A 24,318-nucleotide genomic window follows, 5' to 3' on the forward strand; every position below is an offset into this window, starting at 1 on the left:
AGTGGTGAGAAAGAGATTAAACACATAGAAAGGAGATTTGGAATGTCATTGAAACAGTGTCTTAAGGTCTGCCAAAGAGGATGGGATTCAGATCACATGTGGAGTCATTAGTTGTAAAAATGAGCAAGTGATATGTGCACGTCTCAGACTGGCATGGAGATGTGAGAAGATGAAGGAATTGGTGGTACTAAAGGCCATAGCTGCTTCTTTCTCTTCTTTTTTCCCTGTGAAGAAGAGTGGTGGTGCAGAGAGTAGGGAGGCAAAAGGAACAGGAACAGAGTCTTAGGATAATGGCAAAAACTTGGAATGAATATTTTGTGGAATGAAAAAGAACCCTGACCACAAAAAGATAAAGGAACTGCCAAGCGTTGATAACAACCTCAGCTGAAATTGGAAACTGTAGTGAGTGGCTTGGAGGGGCGAGTGACATATTTCTTTCTTCTAGTCAGAGGCGGACTCCAGATTTTCGAACCTGAAGGGATTTTTAAAAGATTGATATTGGCTTGGGAGCTTTTTTGGGTTGGGGGCTTGCTGTGCAGATGTGTTACAGAAAGGCGCTCAATGGAAGGAAATTCGTATTAGAAAGAAGTAAGGGATATGTTTCAGAGAATGAGATGTTGCTGTGGGTATTTAAAATGATAGACCGTGAATAGGTAAGGAAAGAAGGTGCTAGGCTATGGTATCTCTCCATCCCTTCAACACTCCACGTAAGTTTGTACTACGGCGGGGCGGAGGCAGGGAGGACCACGCTCTCCGGGTGTGGCGTGGCTATACCAACTCTCACAAAATCTAGAAGGTGACGGAACTAGCGTACAAGGAGTCTTTAGTGGAGAGGCCCGAGGTCTCCGCAGTGACGGGGGTGGCAACGCGACCCCTTAATCTTCAACTACAGGCTAGTCCCAGGTGCCCCAAAGGGGCTAGAATCTAAGGGAGAGTCTCCCCTCCCCCTAGAAGCGGGAGACAGCCTGGCCCGGAAGCTTCTTTGTTGACCCGGAAGCAGAGCTGTGCAGCGGAGGCGCCGCCTTGGAGCCGCCTTGGAGCCACCGCCCCCTCGCCGCTTCGCCGCTGCGTTGGGGAACCTGGACCTCGGCGGCGCCGGGTTGCCCTCATGATCCCGGGCGGGCGGCGGCGGCGGCAGAGGCGGCGGGAGGATGACCTCTTACCGGGAGCGGAGTGCCGACCTGGCCCGTTTCTACACTGTCACCGAGCCCCAGCGACACCCAAGGGGCTACACAGTATATAAAGTCACCGCCCGGGTGAGTGCCGGTGTCGGGCTGGGATGGGAGCTTGGATTGGGACCTGAGGATCTGGGGTGGGGACCCTGGTGTGAGGGTACCTGACTCGGGCTCAGAGCCGAGGGTGGGACTGAGTGCTGCTCCTACTGGCGGGACTTGGGTGTCGGAGGTTGGGATTTTTAGAGTAGTGGCTGAGTGTGGTGTGCCCAGGGCTTCACTGTAGTAGGTCGTGGTAGAGTCCTTTTTCTGGGGGTGGGGCAGTCAGTGGTTGATGGTTTTAAATTGATGACTCAGTTCTCATCCCGTTTGGACTTTCTCTTCTGAGTTCGCAATTTGCAGAAGTGGTTTTGCTTGCTCCAGGAAGATAATGCAGATTTAAAAGTGTTAATTTATGTATTGTTTGGCTTATGTAACGTAAGTTATTTTTTCTCTTGACCTTTATCAGGTTTGCTGTGAGGAAGACAGACTCTTGGGACAGATGTCAGTGTTAGGCCACCAACCTAGGAACTGTGGATCCGGGCTTTGTCAAACCCTTGAGTTTTTCATGTTTTTCAGTAGGAGACGTGAAAAAAATCTGCTGAGGGTGGCTTGTGTGAGCTACCATGAGGGCACATTTTAAAGTTGGGAGGCTCCTTTACATCAACTAACTGGTCCAATTTTTAGTACCCACTTTATGTTTCATTGCTTTTGCCTTGAGTTTTAAAGAGAGTCTGCATCTTCTTCTAGGAAAGTAAGAATAAATTAAAATTAAATAAGTATATATGTATGTGACGTATGTGTGCATGAATATATGTGTATAGTAGGCATTTTGTACACATCACCCAATTTAATTCTCATTTTAGTGAGGAAGAAACAGATTAAAGCAAGTTTAGTAACTTGCCCAACTTTACATTGCAAGGCAGTAGCAGATCTGTCTGGGATCTGAAACCAGTTTTGCCTAACTCCAAGTTATATAAAATATTAAGAATTAACTTTATCAATTTTTAAAGAAGAGAGGTACAGATTAAGTAACAATAGTTCAATATACATTTGGAGGATGTAAAGCAGGCCTTCAGAAGAATCTTTTTTTTTTTTTTTGAGACGGAGTTTCACTCTTGTTGCCCAGGCTGGAGTGCAATGGCATGATCTCTGCTCACCGCAACCTCTGCCTCCTGAGTTCAAGCGATTCTCCTGCCTCAGCCTCCCGAGTAGCTGGGATTACAGGCAGGTGCCACCATGCCCTGCTAATTTTTTGTATTTTTAATAGAGATGGGGTTTCTGCATGTTGCTCAGGCTCATCTCGAAGTCCTGACCTCGGGTGATCCGCCCGCCTCGGCCTCCCAAAGTGCTGGGATTACAGGCGTGAGCCACCGCACCCAGCCTGAGAAGAATCTTAAAGGTTAAATAGATCAGTTTGGGGCATGGGAGTGGCACGTGGTGTATGGAAATGGTGCACAATTCGGATAAATGTGAGAAGGAGGGATAGATGAACATGTCTGTATAAAGATAGTGAGAAGACCTGACCTGCTGTTGCCGATTGCTGTTCGGAGAATAGAGGGCAGTTTGTTGCTCCCTGTTTGCACGTAAGGTTGTTATATGGGTGGAATGTTAGTTTCAGGTTGTGTAAGAAATTTTGTGAGATTGAGGGGCCCTTGTTATACCACTCTTGAAACCTTTCCAGTCATTGGGCCCTTTGAAAGTCTAGACTTCGTTTCCTAACACATAGTGTGTGGAATCAGAACAGTTTTCAACATACATAATGTTTCTCTCACAGAATCCTACTTATCCTTTAATTTAACAAGAAAGTTATATTGTATTAATTTAGTTGCATATCTATGTCTCAGTGGATTTAGAGCAGTTCTCTATCACTGGCATTTGTTTCTGCTTATATCAAATAATAGATAAAAGAACATGCATGTGCATGGCACACAGTGCCTGAAAAACATTGTTGAATGTTTTCCTCTTCATTGTACGCAGCACACCCAATAAATGTTTAGATCCAGGCACTAAATACTATGAGGGACGTAAGGCTGAATAAAGCAGGGATCTTTATTCCTTTCAAGGATACTCATAGTAGAAGAGAGTTTAGTATACTTAAAGAAGTGTGATATAACACAGGAAGTTCCAGCAGACACTACAGAAAAGGGCTGTGGGAAGACAGATTGCTTCTGGATCAAGAGATTGGGGAACATGTACCAATCAAGATAGTTAAAAGGGGAAGAATCCAGAAAAGGAGAGGATATGAAAAGGTAGACAGTTGAAGGGGTAGAGTCCATAAAGACCTGGAGGTATGAATATGTGTGGAACTGGAATTGGAAGCACTGAGTATTATTATTTGTATTGTTACTTTACAAAAGGAAAGGTTAACCAAATTCAGAATTTTTTTTTTCCAGGGCGTAGGCTCACTCTGTCACCCAGGCTGGAGTGCAGTGGCGCGATCTTGGCTTACAGTAACCTCGCCTCCTGGGTTCAAGCGATTCTCCTGTCTCAGCCACTCAAGTAGCTGGGATTACAGGCGCCCGCCACCATACCTGGCTAATTTTTCTATTTTTTGTAGAGACAAGGTTTCACCATGTTGGCCAGTCTGGTCTCGAACTCCTGACCTCAGGTGATCCACCCGCCTCAGCCTCCCAAAGTGCTGGGATTACAGGCATGAGCCACTGCGCTGGCCAAATTCAGATCTTAAATATCTGAAGCTGTGACCTATTTACTGAGCTAAGTTTTGACAATATAAACTAGAAGATAAAGTAGCACATTGCCTTAGAACTAACCAAATTTATATATATGCATGTTACATATTGCTGTGGTTATTTGAACTTGAAAATTGCACACACTGCCTTTTTTCTTCCCGTAAATGTTTATGTCTTCATTTATTGCTTATGTTACAGATTTTGTTTTTAAAATGTAAGGTCTGAGAGTCAACATGGAGACATACTTTTAAAATAACTGTGCTTAGTATTATAAAATATTTCTTGAGAGTTAAGGAGAAAAACGCCTTTTTTCAGGATAATTAACCAGGTAAATAGTGCTCTCCTGAGAGAACTTCATGAGATAAAAATTAAGAATGTCTTCTGTATATTTTCTACTACTGATTTACTTCTAGCTTCAAGGAACAATTTTCTATATTTTTGATCCTTGCAGGGTTATTTCTGTAGGAGTAGAGTTTTAATCATTGGAAGTACCAATGTTAAATTTTGGATAGCAAAAGAGCTTTTTCATCTTCTTAAATCTCCTTTGTGCTTTTCTGCAGTTCTCTGAAATCTGGCAAGCTTAGATGATTTTGAGGCCAGTTGCAGGCATACTAACAGATTCTGCAGTTAAACTCTGTGTTATTTCTTAATTTTTATCTAGAATAAGTACCTCTATTCAGAATTGGAAAATTCTTTCATAAGTTCCCTTTGATTCTTTAGTTGAAGGAGACACAAGTATAAGAGAACCATCAGCAGTGTTTTCAGTTGTTTCATCATGCTAAGTTTACAAAATTCTCATATTGTAATATAGATTTCTCAGCAACAGTAGGTGAATGGCAGTTCTTGCCTGTATTTCCATGAGTATAAAAGGTATGTTTTTATTCTCAAAAGACAGTGCTGCATTATAACTTATTTGGTTTACATTGAATCATAATTTACATACAGTAAAATTCACCCATTGTAAGTGTCCAATTTGATGAGTTTTGACAAATGTATACAGTTGTGTAACGTGTTCATCACTGCACAAGTTCCCTCATGTTCCTTTACAGTCAGTCACTCCCCCTCATCCCCTATCTCTAGGCAACCACTGGTTTGCTTTCTGTCATTATAGATTGGGTTGCATTTTCTAGAATTTTGTATACAAGGAATCATACAGTATGCACTTTTTTTTTTGGTCTGGCTTCCTCCACTCAGTATGATTATTTGAGATTTATCCATGTTGTCATGTGTTTCATTCCCTTTTCTTGCTGACTCATATTCCATTGTATGGTTATACTGCATTTTATCTGTTCACCTGTTGATGGATATTTGGGTTGTTTCCAGTTTTTGGATATTATGAATACAGCTATTATGAGCATTCATATACAAGTCTTTGTATGGACATATGGTTTTATTTCTCATGATACCACATGACTTTGTTTATGTAGCTTTATACTAAGTTTTGAAATCAGGTAGTCTAAGTACTCTAACTTTCTCAAAACTGTTTTGGCTATTCTAGATTGTTTGCATTTGTGTATAAAATTTAGAATCAGCTTGTCTGGTTTCTACAAAAATGCCTGTCCAGATTTCGATTGGGATTATATTGAGAATGTAGATGAATTTCAGAAGAATTGATATCTTAACAATATTGTCTCTGATTCATGAACATATATATCTCACCAGTTATTTAGCTCTTCAGTATGAGCAGTACTTTGTAATTCTCAGGATACAGTCTTGCACATGTTTATTTTTATTTATTGATCTTTTTCAGAGATGGGGGTTTCACTGTATTGCCCAGGCTCGAGTGCAGTGATGCAATCATAGCTTACTGCAGGTTGAGCTCTTGGGCTCAAATGTTACTCCCTCCTCAGCCTATCGCCTGGGATTGTCGGCACAAGCCGCCTCATTGGCTTTGCACATATTTAAAGTAGTTTGGGTTTATTTTGAAACCAGGAGAATGTATAAATCCTAGTTTTATTATACGTAGCTAGTGTTTGTTGAGTAATAACAGCAAACACATGGCGCTTACTGAGTCAAGCAGTTTATATTAAATTAACACATTTGTCACAGGGGCCGAGTGAGTAGGTACCATTATCATTTCCACATTTTCGATGAGGACATTGAGGCATAGAGACGTTTAGTAACTTGTCCAGGGTTGTATAGCCAGCAAGTGGTAGAGTCTACATTTGAACCCAGGTAGACTGGTCCCAGTCACAGTGCTTTTAATCCCAATGCTATGCTGCTGAATACCTGTATTATAAAACATTTTTCATTAGGTGCTGTGTGAGTGTGCATATGGGGACACCTATGTGTCCTCACAAGGGCATTACTATAGTTTGGCAAAAGTGATGGATACATGAATAATAAGTAACTGTGATGATGTGAACAAAGGGGAGTAAGGGAATTAATGGGAAGTACTGAGCTTCACTTAAGTCTGAAAAATTACCATTTCCAAAGCTTCAAATCGAAGCACTATTTATACTGCTTGGAGGGAACCTGTCCTCAATTCCTGACCATATTCTTGAGCAGCCTGCTTGTGCCTGGGAACGGAATTATTTGTGGTTTCCAAATTAGGTTAGAACACTACATTCTTCCATATCTCTCTGTTAGATGCTATTTTCTCTGTCTGAAATACTCTTTCCTTTTTCTTGGCAATCTCTGCTCATCTCAGGTGTCAGCTATACCCTGTGTTCCGGGAAGCTTTTTATTTTTTAGGCATTGCTGTCTATATGTCTTGTATCTCCTCCATTATCATAATGTACTTGACACCTCTTCTGATGGCAGACTCTATTCTTTTTTGAGAGTCTCACTCTGTCACCTAGGCTGGAGTGTAGTGGAACGATCACGGCTCACTCTAGCCTTGACTTCGCAGGCTCAAGCAATCCTCCCACCTCAGCCTCCCTAGTAGCTGGAACTACAGGAACGTGCCACCCTGCCTGACTTATTTTTGTATTTTTTTTAAGAGGCAGGGTTTCACCATGTTGCCCAGGCTGATCTTGAACTCCTGAGCTCAAGCGATCCACCCGCCTCGGCCTCCCGAAGTGCTGGGATTACAGGCGTGAGCCACCATGCCTGGCCAACTCTGTTTTTAAACTGTATATTCTTGGTGCCTTGCACAGAGCTTGGACCGTAGTAGGGATTTCAGGTAGGCTGGAAGGAGGCAGCGCTTTGCTTTTCAAGTGTTGATTTTTAAATTAACATACAATGAAATTGACTTATTCTTTTGTATAATTCTTTGAATCTTAACATGAGTATAAATTCATTTACCACCATAATCAAGAAACAGAAGTTTCATCATCCCAAAAAACTCCTTCATGCTATCTCTTTTTCCCACCCTTCCCCCTACTCCTTATACCCTGGCAAGCAGTGATCTATCTCTACAACTATACTTTTGTCTTTTTGAGAATGTCATATAAATAGAATCATACAGTATTTAGCCTTTTAGACTGCTAACCTGCCTATTTTTTTCTTTGGGTTGTTTGTTTTCTTACTCTTGAGTTTTGAGAGTTCTTTATGTTCTGGGTATCTTTTTTTTGGGTCAGATACGACATTTGTAAATATTTTCTCCTGATCTAGAGCATATCTTTTAATTCTAAGTATCCTTTTTTTTTTTTTTTTCCCTTTAAGACAGAGTCTCCCTCTGTTGTCCAGGCTGGAGTGCAGCGGCACGATCATGGCTCACTGTAGCCTTGACCTCCTGAGCTCAAGCAATTTTCCCACCTCTCAGCCTCCTGAGTGGCTGGGACTGCAGGAATGTGCCACTGTGCCCAGCTGATTTTTGTATTTTTAAAATAGAGACTCAGTTTCACCATGTTGCCCAGGCTGGTCTCAAACTCCTGGTCTCAAGCAATCTGCCTGCCTTGGCCTTCCAAAGTGCTGGGATTACAGACGTGCGCCTGGCCTTTTTGTTTTGTTTTGTTTTTTTAGTGATGGGGTCTTGCTGTGTTGCCAGGGCTGGAATGCAGTGCTTATTCGCAGGTGTGATCATAGTGTGCTACAGCCTCGACCTCCTAGGCTCAAGCGATACCCACCTCAGCCTTCCAAGTAGCTAGGACTACAGGTATGCCACTGCACCCAGACAGTGTCTTTTGCAAAGCACAATTTGTAATTTTGGTGAAGTCCAGTTATCAGTTCTTTATTTTATGAACCATGCTTTTAGTGTCATACCTAAAATCTCTGCCTAACCTCAGGTTACAAATATTTTTCCCAATGTTTTCTTTTAGATAACTTATTTCTTTGTATTTTATATTTTGCTCTATGATCCATTTTGAGGTTTTATTTATTTATTTATTTATTTTTTATAAGATGTAAGGTTTGGGTTAAGGTTCTGTTTTTGCCTCTGGTTGTCCCATTGCAACAAAACACCATTTGTTCAAGAGGCTAACCTTTCTTCATTGAATTGCCTTTACTCCTTTGCCAAAAGTCAGTTGACTATATATGTGTAAAGCTGTTTCTCGATTCTCTTATTTTGTTCCATACCATACTATCTTGATTATTATAGCTTTATACTAAATCTTAACATTAGGCAATATTGTTTCTCCAATTTTATTCTTTTTCAAAATTATTTTGACTACCCTAGTTCCTTTGCTTTTTCATATATATTTTAGAATCAGTTTATCTATAGCTACAAAAAATCCTTTTGGGATTTGATTAGGAGTGCATTAAATCTGTAGATCACTTTAGGGAAAAATGGACATCTTTTCTATGTTGAATCTTCAAATCTATGAACACAGTATGTCTTGCAATTTATTTGTGTTCTCTGATCTCTTCTATCAGCATTTTGTGGTTTTAAGCAAATTGCTTCTCTGTATGTTTTGTTAGATTTATTCCTCACTATTTCGTATTTTTGTAGCTATTGTCAATAGTGTTTTTAAAAATTTTGGTTTTCAGCTTTTCTTTGCTAGTATATAGAAATTTAGTTCATTTTTGTGTTGTCCTTATATCATGTGACCTTTCTTTTTTTTATTATACTTTAAGTTTTAGGGTACATGTGCACAACGTGCAGGTTAGTTACATATGTATACATGTGCCATGTTGGTGTATCATGTGACCTTTCAAACTGACTTATTAGTTCTAAGACTTTTTAGTAGAATTCTTGTTTTTTTCCTGCATAGATGATCTGTGTTGTCTGCCAAAAGGCATAGTTTTATTTATTCTTTCCAAAATTTATGTCTTTTATTTCTTTTTCTTGCTTTATTACACTGGCTATGACTTGTAGTCCACAGTCTTGAATAGGAGTGGTGAGAGTAGACTTTCTTGCCTTGTTCCTGATATTAGAAGGAAAGCATTCAGTCTTTTATCCTCTAGTATAATTTTCATGGTAGAGTTTTTGTGTATGGGAGGCTGCATGTTTTACTTATTTATATATATATATTTTGAGACAAAGTCTCGCTTGTCATCCAGGCTGGAATGCAGTGGCGCAATCTCAGCTCACTGCAGCCTCCGCCTTCTGGGTTCAAGTGATTCTCCTGCCTCAGCCTCCCGAGTAGCTGGGATTACAGGCATGTGCTACCACACCCGGCTAATTTTTTTTTTTTTTTTTTGAGACGGCGTCTCGCTCTGTCGCCCAGGCTGGAGTGCAATGGCGTGGTCTTGGCTCACTGCAACCTCCGCCTCCCGGGTTCAAGTGATTCTCCTGCCTCAGCCTCCCGAGTAGGTGGGACTACAGGCACCCGCCACCATGCCCAGCTAATTTTTATACTTTTAGTAGAGACGGGGTTTCATCATGTTGGCCAGGATGGTCTCGATCTCTTGACCTCGTGATCTGCCCTCCTTGGCCTCCCAAAGTGCTGGGATTACAGGCATGAGCCACCATGCCCGGCCACACCCGGCTAATTTTTTTGTATTTTTAGTTGAGACGGGGTTTTGCCATGTTGGCCAGGCTGGTCTCGAACTCCTGGCCTCAGGTGATGCGCCCACCTCAGCCTCCCAAAGTGCTGGGATTACAGGTGTGAACCACCGTGCCCAGCTGCATGTTTTACTTTTTAGTTTTGTTAGCTTTTAAATTTTAAAGTAATATATAGTCATACACGTTTCAAGCAATAATTTGAGTCACTTTAAAGGAAAAAAAAAGAACCTACTAAATTTTAAATCCTTAACCTGTTAGGATTATTAACAAATGTCTGATATTAAAGCAGTGGGAGTTGTTCAATTTCAGTTGTTTAAAATCAGTAGCTTCTTGAAGATTTCTTGAATAAATACTTAGTTTTGGCTTAATCTGGAGATATTTTCAACAAACAAAATAATCATAGGGATAGGGAGGGCAATTAGTTCGTTGTAAAATATATTTATGCTTAAAATTTTTGAAAAATGGCTCTCAAGGTGTCTTATGTTTTCTGGAGTCTAGTTTTATTCTACTCTTCCTTTGTTTTTGACTTGTAATGTTGTTTAGTAGAAAACTATCTAATATACCAAAAATTCCAGTAAATGGAACTTAAAAAATGTAAACCATTCCTGATTTCATCTTGTTTGTTGACAACTTGATCTCAGATATTAAGATTTTATGTTAAACTGCAAACTTTCTTTAACATTAAGGATTTTGATTTTCCTTGAACCTTGATTGGAAAATAATTTAGAATATTGCTATAATTGGTAAAATTTGAGGTGAGAAAAATAACTTTAGCAAACATTTACTGAGTATCTAGAGATAACTTGCAGTTGTAGCTTCTTTACTCTCCCTGAGATTTGGGGATTTTAATAATATAGAAAGCCATAACTCCTTACTGTCTTTGTCAGTTTGGATTTTTATAACAAGATATTATAGACTAGATGGCTTCAACAATAGACATTTCTTTCCCACAGTTCTGAAGGCTGCAGGCTGGGAAGTCCAAGACCAAGATGCCAGCAGATTTAATACCTGATGAGGGCCCACTTCCTGATTTGCATACAGCTGCCTTCTTGCTGTATGGTCTCATGGCTGACAGAGATCATTGTCTTTTTCTTGTAAGCGCAGTAATCCCATCATGAAGTTCCCACCCTCATGACCTGATTACCTCTGGAAGGCCTCACATCCAAATCCATCACCTTGGGGATTAGAGTTTCAACATGAAATTCAATATGAATTTTAGGGGGAACACAAACATTCAGTCTGTAGTACTTTTGACATAATGCTTTCGTGAAAACTTGCTAGAAAGTTGAATGTCTAAAATTTGTCCCACTGACTTTATCTATCTTATATGGGAGTTCTTTCACTCCAGAGAACTAAAAATTATAAAATGTCTAATTATGGTTTGTGCAGGTGTTTCTTCTTGGGTCCAGACTGCCTGGCTGGTGGGTGATAACCAGCCCAAATATTCTTGCTAACCAGTGCCACCTGTGGCTCTGCAGGGACGAGCAGGAGAGAGGAACTGAGATGCAGGTGGTCGTGAAAGGGAGGTTGAGTTTGGTAAGGTAACAATTGCCTATGTGAGCTGGGTGCTTTGACCTACTTTTCATGCAAGACTTGTGTTTTTTTTTTTTTTTAAATATATGAAGTACAGTGTAAATATGTCAGTATATTTACATGAAAGTATGGATTTTATGAAAGTTAATGTCTGAAAATCAGGACTGCATGCATTATATTGACGAATGTGCCACTTGGTATACCTAATCACCACAAGGAGAAATGTTCAGATTAGTGTAGCCTTCCATTTCTGCATATCGTATTATTCCTGTCCCACATTCAGAGATTCGTATCTTTGAAAAATGAAAAGAGTGGACATGTTTTCCACGTCTGATTATTTGTACCTTGACACTTAGTGTAATTACTATTACTTTTGTCACTTTTTCTTCTTAGTTCTGCTACCCTAAACTAGCAGCTGAACAGTGATAGTGAAGTTAGCCCTCAGAAGACTTGATTACAATACTTTGCTCATAAAAGTAGCTTCTTAAATTTTATATTTAACTTCTCATCAATATTGGTTTCTAAAGGGGCTTATTTTATCTTTTTTTTAAACCTAGGAAATATTATAAGTTTGAATAATTTTTGTAGTTTTGTTTTCTAGTACAGGTTGAGCATCCCTATTCTGAAAGTTTGAAATCCAAAATGCTCCAAAATCTGAAACTTTTTGAGTGTCAAAATGATGCTACAAGTGTGAAATTTCACACTTGACCTCATGTGATAGGTTGCAGTCATGCACACAATTATTAAAAATACTGTATAAAATTACTTTCAGGCTATGTATATAAAGGTATATCTGAAACAAAGGAGTTTTGTGTTTAGCCTTGGGTCATATCCCCAATATATTTCATGTATGTGCAAATATTCCAAAATCCAAAAAAAATCCAAAATCTGAAACACTTCTTGTCTCATGCATTTTGGAAGAAGGATATTCCACCTGTAGCTACTTATCTATCTTATATGGGAGTTCTTTCACTCCAGAGAACTAAAAATTATAAAATGTCTAATTATGGTTTGTGCAGGTGTTGCCTCTTGGGTCCAGACTGTTAATCTTTGTTAATCTTAACAAAGAATACAGCTTTTTGTATATGTCTAACAGAGTGATTTCTAATCATCATTATGGTGGTAATCAGATAAGAGAGTGCTTTTGAATCTTTTTTTTTTTTGGATGGAGTCTCGCTCTGTCACCAGGCTGGAGTACAGTGGTGCCATCTTGGCTCACTGCAACTTCTGCCTCCTGGGTTCAAGGGATTCTCCTGCCTCAGCCTCCCAAGCAGCTGGGACTACAGGCACACCCTACCACACCCAGCTAATTTTCGTATTTTTAGTAGAGACAGGGTTTCACCATGTTGGCCAGGATGGTCTCGATCTCTTGACCTTGTGATCCACCAGCGTCAGCCTCCCAAGGTGCTGGGATTACAGGCGTGAGCCATTGCATCCGGGCAAGAGAGTGCTTTTGACCTGACTTTTAAGGAAATGTGGTAATATTTATTAAGAAGTAGATAGAATAAGTTAGCATACTGGAAAGGATTTTAGGGACCCAGTGACAATGTGACCTGTTGATTATTATGGAACTGACCTAGGCCAAGCCTCAAAGTCTGATCTTTGTTTTCAGAATAGGCAACGGTGCTGACTGGGTCTTGTCTTTGCTTTTACTTTGTTTTAGTACTGAGCTGGCAGAAAAAGCAGTTCATGGGCAGTACCAACACCATTATTCAGACCCCATTCTTTTTAGTTCCAAGCCCCTTGATTTTTTTCTGCTTTTCCAAAGTGGTTCTTCAATTTCTCTATTTTAGTTGACTTATAAGACAAAGGGTTTACCTAACTGTAATGCCTATAGGCATTTTGTCAGAGATATTTTGTCAGGAATATTACCTGAATACTTGGAATTTTAATCTTGAAAAGAGCCAATTGACTTACGGCCTAGAGAGAGCACTTTGGAGAGTCATGGAGTTGTGAGATCTGGTCCTGCCTCTGTTATTTGATTGAGTCTATTTTCTAGGTCTTTTGTTATCTCGTCTCTTACCAAGCATGGTTGTTGTGATTATTGAATGGAGTATTTAATTTCTTAGCACAATAAGAGATAGTTACTTTTGCTGGGAGACATTGTTTTTCTAAATTCATAATTTGCTGTTCATGAACAGAGGCAGATGGACTACAAAAATTGTGGTAGTATTTCTCTAGTGCTTCAAATTTTAGTAGGTGTTGTACTAAATAAATAATGAGGATGATAATAATAATAAATAACATAAAAATAAAAAGTTGACTGGCTAGATGTCTTTGGGAAATACTATGTGTCTTCCTCTTGGGGATTTACTAGGCATATTAATGTATTAAAGGGTTTGAAGAATTCTGCTGTAAACAACATTCCCTTCTTAAACAGAGGTAAACTGAATTGATTATTAAGCCCTTCCTGTGAGATCACTGATTTTAACGAATACTGGTATTCCATGTAACATGGTTTGTGAAGCACTGCTGTAGGGTAATACTTTTTTTTTTTTTTTTTTGTATTTTTAGTAGAGTGTAAGGTAATACTTTTTAAGACGAGTTGGTGATAAATTTCTAAAAAGCAAGAAGCTTTTCAAGATATATAGATAGTACTGAGTCAGTGGCAGTTAATGCTTGCAGTGGAAATTTGTGAACTTTATTTTTATTTTTATTTATTTATTTTTGAGACGGAGTTTCACTCTGTCACCCAGGCTGGAGTGCAGTGGCGTGATCTCGGCTCTCTGCAACCTCCGCCTCTCTGGTTCGAACTGTTCTAGTGCCTCAGCCTCCTGAGTAGTTGGGACTACAGGCACATGCCACCACACCCAGCTCATTTTTGTATTTTTGGTAGAGGTGGGGTTTCACTGTGTTGGCCAGGCTAGTTTTGAACTTGTGACCTCAGGTGATCCACCTGCCTTGGCCTCCCAAAGTATTGGGATTATAGGCATGAGCCACCAGGCCTGGCCAAATTTGTGAACTTTTTTTTTTTTTTTTGAGACGGAGTTTCACCCTTGTTGCCCAGGCTGGAGTGCAATGGCGCAATCTCAGCTCGCTGCAACCTCCACCTCCCGGGTTCAAGCGATTCTCCTGCCTCAGTCTCCGTAGTAGCTGGGATTATAGGCGGATGCCGCAACGCTTAGCTAATTTTTGTATTTTTAGTAGAGATGGGGTTTCAACCATGTTGGTCAGGCTGGTCTCAAACTCCTGACCTCAGGTGATCCTCCCGCCTCGGCCTCCCAAAGTGCTGAGATTACAGGCATGAGCCACCGCGCCCGGCCTTTGTGAACTTTTTTTTTTTTGAGATGGAGTCTTGCTCTATTGCCCAGGCTGGAGTGCAGTGGCGTGATCTCGGCTCACTGCAAGCTCTGCCTCCTGGGTTCATGCCATTCTCCTTCCTCAGCCTCCCGAGTAGCTGGGACTACAGGCATCTGCCACCACGCCTGGCTAGTTTTTTGTATTTTTAGTAGAGACGGGATTTCACTGTGTTAGCCAGGATGGTCTTGATCTCCTGACCTTGTGATCTGCCCGCCTCAGCCTCCCAAAGTGCTGGGATTACAGACGTGAGCCACCGTGCCCGGCCTTTTTTGTTTTTGTTTTTTTTTTTGAGACAAAGTCTCGCCCTGTTGCCCAGGTTGGAATGCAGTGGTGCGATCTCGGCTCACTGCAACCTCTGCCTCCTGGGTTCAAGTGATTCTCCTGCCTCAGCCTCCTGAGTAGCTGGGATTACAGATGCCTGCCACCATGCCCGGCTAAGTTTTGTATTTTTAGTAGAGATGGGATTTCACCGTGTTGGCCAGGCTCGTCTCCAACTCCTGACCTCGTGATCCACCCTCCTCAGCCTCCCAAAGTGCTGAGATTACAGGCGTGAGCCACCGCGCCCGGCCCTTTGTGAACTTTTTTTTTTTTTTTTTTTTTTTTGAGATGGAGTCTCACTCTGTCGCCCAGGCTGGAGTGCAGTGGCGCAATCTTGGCTCACTGCAAGCTCCGCCTCCTGGGTTCACGCCATTCTCCTGCCTCAGCCTCTCCGAGTAGCTGGGACTACAGGCGCCTGCCACCACGCCCGGCTAATTTTTTTGTATTTTTAGTAGAGACGGGGTTTCACTGTGGTCTCGATCTCCTGACCTCGTGATCCGCCCGCCTCGGCCTCCCAAAGTGCTGGGATTACAAGCGTGAGCCACTGCGCCCGGCCCCTTTGTGAACTTTTAATGAAAAGAGTCACTGTTTTAGATTCCAACTTTTGTGGAATTTATTGGTTGAACTTTGTGACAAACTCTCTTGAAATTTATCCAGAGAAAAATTACTGAATTGCTAGCTCAGTTTTATTCATTGTCAGTATGGTTATATTCTTTCCTCAGATTTCTGATTGATATTCTTATTTTTCATTAACTTTTCAGTCACAGAAGATAATTACACAGAAAGAATTGTTACTCATGGATGTTTGCACTCAATTCACATTATCCTAGCTGTTTTGTGGTTTTGGTTTCCGTTTTGGGGGACACATTTGTAAAGTATTTAAATGAGATGTCACATTTGGGAATACTGAATCCCTAATAGTGGGGTACCAAGTGGTTGAAGTTGGTAATGTATTTGGGAAGTGATTGTATTTTTATAATGCGGTTGCATAGGAATCAGACCTAGTATATTCTCCATTGTACTGCAGTACCTGGCAGCAGAGTAGGCACTAATATGTATTGAATGAATAGGTGCAATAAACAAAAACCTAATGGCGATGGAATTTTATGGAAATAAGTAAACTTCATTGTTGCTGAAAATACCACAGATAAATAGAGGGAGGCAGTGTAATAGAGTGGAAAGAGCAGTAGACCAGGAGTCAGACAGTCGAGGATCTCATTCTAAATTTGAAGGTGAATAGCCATGTGACTTTAGACAGGACTCTGAACCACGTTGTTTTCTTATCTGTAAAAGGGGAAGTCATTAATAGCTACTCCTGCCTAACTCATAGGTTGTTGAGAAAATGAAGTGATTCATTAATATAAAATTCTTTGCAAATGTAAATGTACAAAGTCAAATTTTCCCTATGCCTAGCACAGTGCCTTGAACAGTATTAGCACAGATATAGACTGTTAATAATAAAAATGAGGCTAAAAAACAAGAGTTTAAAACTGATTCTTGGAGTGCTCACAGAATACTAGGGGGCAGAAGGATGAAGAATAACCTACAAAAGAGAAGCAAAAGCACCAAAGAGGAAAGAGAATCAGGGAAGTATAACCCTGTACTTTTAAGACACAGTTTTCACTAAGCTTTAGGCTTGTCAGGTAATACCTAAGTAGCTTTTGATTTGATTTTCCAAACCCTGTCTAAATTTCCTCCTTCACTGTGAAGTATTTGGTGGGCACAGAGTAGTTCCTTTTGTAAGCCTAAAATTAAGGACCTTCACTTAGGTAGTTTAAGTGTACTTCAACTTTGATTATATTGCATAATAATAATGAATTACTTTTGTTACCAAAACACCAGGGGTTCTGTCTAGGTCCTGCTGCTTGTCACACAGAAAGCAATCTCTGAGACAATGAGTATTGCTAAGGAAGCTGGCTTTAATCAGGTGCTGCAGCCAAGGAGATGTCTCAGATCCATTTCTCTGACTAAAATTAAGAGTTTATATAGCAGGGAGGAAATGTGATTATCTGTGGGAAAACAGGAACTACAGAGGGTTAAGGAAGCAATCGTGACGGATGAGAGGTCTGGCATCTCATTGTTTGGAGGCAGTGATCTGGTGAATTTCAGTTCATTTGATATTGTAAAAGGAAAATAAATCTTGGGGCCCCCAGATCACTAAGCTAAAGGTAAAAGTCAAGTTGGGAACTGCTTAGGGCCAACCTGCCTCCAGTTCTCTTCAAAGTCACCCCTTGGCTCACTGAGATGACTGTTAATACATACCAGATTGCCTCAGTTGGAGAAGCGAATCAGAAACTCAAAAGGATACAGCCATTTGTCTTTTATCTACCTGTGACCTGAAAGCCCCCTCCCCACGTCGAGTTCTCCCACCTTTCTGGACTGAAGCAGTGTACATCTTACACATATTTATTCATGTCTTATGTCTCCCTAAAATGTATAAAATCAAGCTGTGCCCCTACCACCTTGGGCACATGTTGTCAGGATCTCCTGAGGCTGTGTTACGGGCGCGGATCCTCAACCTTAGCAAAATAAACTTTCTAAAGTAACTAAGACCTGTCTAAGATATTCGGGGTTCACAATATTAATACTTTTTGAGAGGCCTCAGGGCCCTTTCCTGAAGAAGGAACTCTGATAAAACAAATGTGAAGTTTCAAGCTTTAATACCAGAAGGGTCAGTTTCCATGTTTATCCAAAAAAAACTGTCCATAGGACTATTGGGTCAGTGTCACTTTTATTATCATGAAGACATTAAGAGTCTTACATCACTAAACCGTGACTGGTTGACTGCTTTTGGGATGCCACTTTACTCTGCACAGTGAGGATTCAGTGTCATGGGAAGGATCTAGGATGAAGTATTTCCCAATCTGTTGCTTAGCACATTACTGTTATCTGAGGTATGGAAATATGTTTGGGAAATACACCCTCCTCCACTCTGCACTCCCCTCCCACCCCACCACTGTGTGCTCCAGGAAGAAAGGGACTTGCTCACCATTGTAATACAGCACATAGATGTATGTAAAGCACTAAGAGGACAGCTGAGAAATAATCAGATTGGTTATTTCTGATAAGATGGTTTTAATATTGTGGCTATTGTTAAGGGATGGCTAATGTGTTTTTGTTTATACAGTACACATGTATTTGATTTCCAGGACTGGCTCATCTGAAGAACACCCAAAATGTGGTACTTCTAATATGTACACCAAACTAAGAAATAAGTTCTTCTGTCTCAAAAAGATAATTTGCTTATATTAAGGAAGATTATTTAAAATACTTAAGATACCTTAATATATTTATAAATTCAGGAAATGTATTAAACTGAGAAAAACATAAATTGTGAAATTTAAAGTACATTTGAATAGACCTTGCTGTGAATGACCATGTGCTATTTTTGGTGGGTGGATTATTAGTGGATTGGTTATCCATGACTTTTCTTCTCAATACTTTTCATAAAAATGTAAGAACGGCAGGGTGCAGTGGCTCACACCTGTAATCCCAGCACTTTGGGAGGCTGAGACAGGCAGATCACGAGGTCAAGAGATTGAGACCATCCTGGCCAACATGGAGAAACCCTGTTTCTACTAAAAATACAAAAATTAGCTGGGCGTGGTGGCACATGCCTGTAGTCCCAGGTACTTGGGAGGATGAGGCAGGAGAATCACTTGAACACGGGAGGCGGAGATTGCAGTGAGCCGAGATTGTGCCACTGCACTCCAGCTTGGGTGACAGAGCAAGACTCTGTCTAAAAAAAAAAAAAAAAAAACACAAGAAGCAAAATTAGTCATACTATGTGAAATACTATACTTTTGGAAAGGTGTGTGTGAGGGGACAGGCTGGTATTTGAAAGTAATAGCTAAAATCAAAGATTTGAATAATGTATAGTTGTTAAGTTACCTGTTACAGTCTCTTATACTAAATCTGTGTTGTCTGATTTGGTAGCCATTAACCACATGTAGCTATTTTGATTTAAATTTAAATTAAGGCCTGCAGTGGCTCACACTTATAATCTACCACTGTGGGAGGCTGAGGTGGGAGGATTGCTTGATCCCAGGAATTTGAGACCAGCCTGGGCAACATAGGGAGACCCCCATCTCTACCAAAAAAAAAAAAAAGTGTGTGTGTGTGTGTGTGTGTGTGTATGCTGACTGTGGTGTTGTGTGCCTATAGTTCCAGCTACACAAGAGGCTGAGGTGGGAGGATCAGTTGAGTCCAGGAGTTTGAGGCTGCAGTGAGCTATGATCATGCCATGGCACTCCAGCCTGGGTGACAGAGTGAGACCCTGTCTCTTTAAAACAAAAATTTTTTTGAATGAAATGAAATGAAATTAATGTAGTTTCTCAAAGTAGCCATATTTCAGTGGCTCAGTAGCCACACACATGTGGCTAGTGGTGGCTGTGTTGAACACTGCAAATAGAGAACATTTTTTTCCATTATCACAGAAAGTTCTATTGCATAGCACTGTTGTATAAATTAATGAAAATTGCTACAAGATTTCACCAAGTTTATATATTCTGAAAGTTGGAGAATAGAGTGCAAGATATTTGTTCTCTGGAATTCTTAGGTGGGACCTTTTACAGTGGTTAACCTGTCTGGTAGGGGACAGAGGAAACTTTTAAATTATAGAGTTCTTGCTATGTTCTTATTTGTTGTTCACAACAGCCAGGCCAGGCAGTTAGTATTATCTCCGTTTTATCGATGATATCAAACCTGTAAGTGGAGGAACTGTAATTTGAACCGAGGTTTGTCTGACTTTACATCCTCTATTTTTTGTTCTTGTTTTGGACTTTAAGGGTGGTGCTGAATAGATTATAATCCCAGTTCATGGTGTATTGTCATTGGGTATCAAAGACCCTTTTCTTCCTCACACTCATAGGCAACCATTTTAATGTGTGTTTGATCTTTTTTTAAAAATTTTTTTAAAGTGAAAGTAAGTTTATTAAGTAAGGGAATAAAGAATGGCTACTCCATAGGCAGAATAGCCTGATTTATCTTTTTGTTTATTTTTGCAAAATACACCGCTGTAGCTTCAAAACCGTTAATTTGACACTTACATGGATGGTACTGTATTATGTAATCTAATGTGAGATTTTCCTAATTTAGGATGCTGTTTGATGATGTAAACACCTAGCCTTTTTAAAAGTTTTGTGAAAAAAATCTTTTTACCTGGTGTTAGACTTTTTGGCCTTTGTCATCAGAGAAGTCTGAAAGAATCTACTCTTTTCCTCTTTGCTTAGGGAGTATTGATAGAAGGATTATTTGTCCCTGAATGTTTGTAAATAATTTATATTACTTTTGTTTTCTTCATCATTAGGCAGCCAGTGATTACTTCTCATACTTCTCACATGGTGTGTCTGAGCATTATAGCTGCTTTTTTTTAATTGAAATTTTTTATTGTGCTAATTGTAGATTCATATACAGTTGTAAGAAATAATGTAGAGAGATCCCTTGTACACTTTGCCCAAGTGCAGCTGCTTTTTGTGCTTCTAATTTGTATGTAGGCTTGCTGGGAAGGGGAGATGTAAACAAACTTGTTAGAATTATGTTAATTAAGTAAGAGTAACTAGATGCTTTTTCTTAAGAATGTAGTGAATATATGAACTTTAGCATGTGGACTTACTTTTAGCTGCTTTTTTGCTTAATTTTTAGTATTGTTAAAATAACATTTTTAGCCAAATTAAATTTAACAGAGTTTAATTGAGCAAAGAATGATTCACAAATTGGTCAGCCTCCTCAGCCAGTGTAGGTCCAGAGAGACTCCAGCACAGCCACATGGTGGGAGATTTATGGACAGAAAAAGGAAAGTGATGTACAGAAAAGGAAACTGAAACAGCTGTATTGGTTCCAACTAAGCATTTGCCTTATTTGAACACCGTTTGAACAGTTGGCTCTCTTTGGCCAAAACTTGGTGATTGGTGCCAGAGTAGGTTACAGTCTTTACACATTATTTACATATCTATTTCTCTGTTCATTATGTACAGAGACACTTTTAGGCCAAACTTAAAATATGTAGACTAAGGGAGGTAACTTTAGGTTAAACTTGATTTAACAGTATGTATTTCAGATAGTGAAGTTATTATATAGCTGAGTTTTGGATAAATGATACAGTGTTTATTTTTTTAAGCAAATTGAATTTTTCATACAAATACTATTGAAAGTTAATTATACAAATATAGAATCTTAAATTTTGATAATGATTAGAGATTTCTATGTATGTTTTGTTTTAGGTTGTTTCACGAAGAAATCCAGAGGATGTCCAGGAGGTAACGTTTATATGAAGATTTTATTTTATGTATTTGATAAAAATTTAACTAAATGCTTTTTTGAGGAAATCACCTGAATCATTTGTACATCAATCTCTTTTTTTTGAGACGGAGTTTTGCTCTTGTTGCTCAGGCTGGAGTGCAGTGGCGTGATCTTGGCTCACTGCAACCTCCGCCTTCCGGGTTCAAGTGATTCTCCTGCCTCTGCCTCCCGAGTAGCTGGGATTACAGGCATCTGCCACCACACCCAGCTATTTTTGTATTTTTAGTCGAGATGGGGTTTCACCACTTTGGCCAGGCCGGTCTCGAATTCCTGACCTCAGGTGATCCACCTGCCTCGGCCTCCCAAAGTGCTGGGATTACAGACATGAGCCACTGTGCCCAGCCTGTACATCAGTCTTTATATGTTTGCATGAAGATTGTCTTCATTTCACAAAACAGTAGCTGCAGTGTACTATTTGAGACCTACTAAGTAATTGTTAAGTTTTAGTAGGTGTTGTTATATAAATAAGAATTTAATGAATTATGGTGCTGTTTACTAAGTGGTAGTTGTTCTGGTAACTAGTATTTACAAGATTTCAGTATCACTTAAGGGCCCTTATTTACCCATTTCAAGATCATAATACCTGTGTAATAAAAAGTATTTGGTAACTAATATTTATTTTAAAGGTTCTAACAATAAGTTTTGGGCCTCCACCTACTTTTACTTTTATATTGAATTGACATGTTGACATCTTGGAAAACTGCTTTAGGTGTAGATGTTTCTTTTTTTTAAAACTTTAAGTTAGTTTTGCAGATTCTTCTGTGAATTTTTTCATTTTTTTTCCTTCTTTCTATAATGGTACCAGCCTGTTATGTTTTGCTTAAAATTGTAGAATTCTCTATTTGTATTTACTTTGTGCTTGTTGTATATCTTTAGGAATCCTTACTGAGGAGCTTGCTGCTTTGAATGTTTCTTGATTTATTTTCATTTTAGTCCCTGCTCATTTTCACTAAGACTAGAAGGACATATATCAGGATTTTTTCCCCCTCCCTAATGTGTTTAAAACAGATACTGTAAGTTTACAGTCCTGATTCTGCAACAGTGTTGTTGTTTTTTTTTCCACAATTAAATGTCTTTGGGTGGTAGGTTCTTTCTGTTGAGCCACAGGTCCCACTACTCTACAGAAAATACCTGGCTTGATTCATACATTTAAGGTGACTGTTTGGTACTGGTTGAGATGAGTGTATGGCCCCAGGTTTAGATAATATTTAAATTTTATACATTATCATTTCTGGCTATGTCTGATTTCATAGTTGTTTTTGCCCTATGATTTAAAACAGATATGTTTTTATACAAAAATTAGCTGGGCATGGTGGCAGGCACCTGTAATCCCATCTACTTGGGAGGCTGAGGCAGGAGAATTGCTTGAACCTGGGAGGCAGAGGTTGCAGTGAGCTGAGATCGCACCACTGCACTCCAGCCTGAGCAATAGAGCGAGACTCTGTCTCACAAAAAAAAAAAAAAAAATAGATTTAATACTATTTTCCTGATGAGTTTTAAGACAATTCCTTCCTACCAGGAAACAGAAAGAATATTGTAATATTGTTGTTTTGAAAGAAAAAAAAATATATATATATATATGTATCAGTGAAAGTAATTTGCACCATTGATTACTTTTCTGTCTTTACTTGTATCAATTGATGAGTGTGAACTGTTCTTTAGATTTCTAGTTTACAACTCTTAAAATTGAAAATGGGTGTATTTCCTTTGAATGCATTGCCTGATTGCTGTGCTGTAGTTTGTAGCTTGATGTTCCCATTTTCCAGGGAGAATCCTGAACCAACCTATCCATGAACATACTCTCTGCCATTTTCTTAGTCCTTTTTTCGGAAAAACTCTTTTATAATAACAACTGTTGGTGAACCATTCATCAGAAAACTCTTGTAAGTGTCTTTTAGTTAGACAATTGCATGGTTCTTTGTTAGAAGTGGTATAAATTTTTAAAAGTTTTCTATTTAGTTGGCTTCTTAAAATATAGAATAATCTTAAAATTATAACAGTACTTTTTTTAGTTTCCCATTTAGTGTATTTAAACATTAGAATTCTTATTTGGGAGAGGAATTCACCACTTAGAGTTTGTTTTTCACTTCCTTTCACTTTCCCTCTCCATTAACTTATTCATTTGTTACTGCTTTAGACTATATAGTAAGGCTTCACAAGGGCTATGGAGGACTAGATGTACTGATAGTTCAACAAAATGTAGGGCTAGTAATATGCTAGCCTTATAAAATAGAAATTTTGTTGTTTTTCTTTTATATATACCTTGGCACATGCCACCACATCAGTGTTTTCTTCCTAAGAATGCTAAAAGATCTGTGGCCTCTCATTCAGTAGATTGTGTAGAACATGAATAGACAGCAGAAAAGTGAAGAAGAGATGGTTTTGGTCCCCTTCACCCTTTTTTAAACAAATTAACCTATACTTTTTTCTCTCTACAGGTAGGATATTTCACTGGTGAAATTTGGGAAAGGAAAAGAACTTTAACAGGACTTTCTATGTATTATGTCAGAAATCTCTAACTTTTAAATCCTTTTTTAAAAAATAGTTTTATTATTTATTTATTATTTTTATTATTTATTTATTTCTTGAGATGGAGTCTCGCTCTGTCACCCAGGCTGGAGTGTAGTGGCGTGATCTCGGCTCACTGCAACCTCTGCCTCCTGGGCTCAAGTGATTCTCCTGCCTCAGCCTCCTGAATAGCTGGGACTACAGGCGCCCGCCACCACACCTGGCTGATTTTTGTATTTTTAGTAGAGACGGGGTTTTACCATGTTGGCCAGGCAGGTCTCAAACTCCTGACCTCAGGCGATCTGCCCATCTCGGCCTCCCAAAATGCTGTGATTACAAGCGTGAGAAAAAATCGTTTTAGAAAATAGGTACACACTCAGAAATATATCAGGGGAAAGGAAAGGCTCTTGAAAAGAGGGAAAATAAAATCCGTTAGCAAATGGTATGGTAGTGATTTTGGTTGTAAGAAGAGATAATCCAGCAAATTTTAAATATTAAAACTATGTGAGAGTGAAAAGGACAAAGTTAATTCAATTGGTGGTTCTGTAAAATACAGGAATCTAAAAAGTTCTTGGTGTTATTAAGTGTAATTATCTGAAAAGGAAACATTTATGTAAAAAATATTTAA

The 24,318-nt window shown here is 39.4% G+C and overlaps 1 protein-coding gene across 8 annotated transcripts in view; it reads left to right on the forward strand.

Moving 5' to 3' along the window:
• Positions 1 to 987: 987 nt before the first annotated feature.
• The window catches only part of RPS6KC1 (ribosomal protein S6 kinase C1), a 248,245-nt gene continuing 224,914 nt past the window's right edge, over positions 988 to 24,318 (forward strand). For 4 of the 8 annotated variants that reach the window (XR_009210687.1, XR_009210686.1, XM_058430373.1 and 1 more), the window contains exons 1-2: positions 1,022 to 1,256; positions 21,104 to 21,139. Coding sequence is in view for 5 of the 8 variants with exons in the window: in XM_058430373.1 (XP_058286356.1) it covers positions 1,152 to 1,256; positions 21,104 to 21,139 (141 nt within the window). In the remaining 3 variants the exon portion in view is untranslated. Of the gene's footprint in view, positions 1,257 to 21,103; positions 21,140 to 24,318 lie in introns of those variants that run through there. The other 4 variants (XM_032137687.2, XM_032137688.2, XM_058430374.1 and 1 more) reach the window with 3 other exon arrangements.

This window comes from Hylobates moloch, unplaced genomic scaffold (genome assembly GCF_009828535.3).
Source record: "Hylobates moloch isolate HMO894 unplaced genomic scaffold, HMol_V3 SCAFFOLD_18, whole genome shotgun sequence".
NCBI lineage: Eukaryota > Metazoa > Chordata > Mammalia > Primates > Hylobatidae > Hylobates > Hylobates moloch.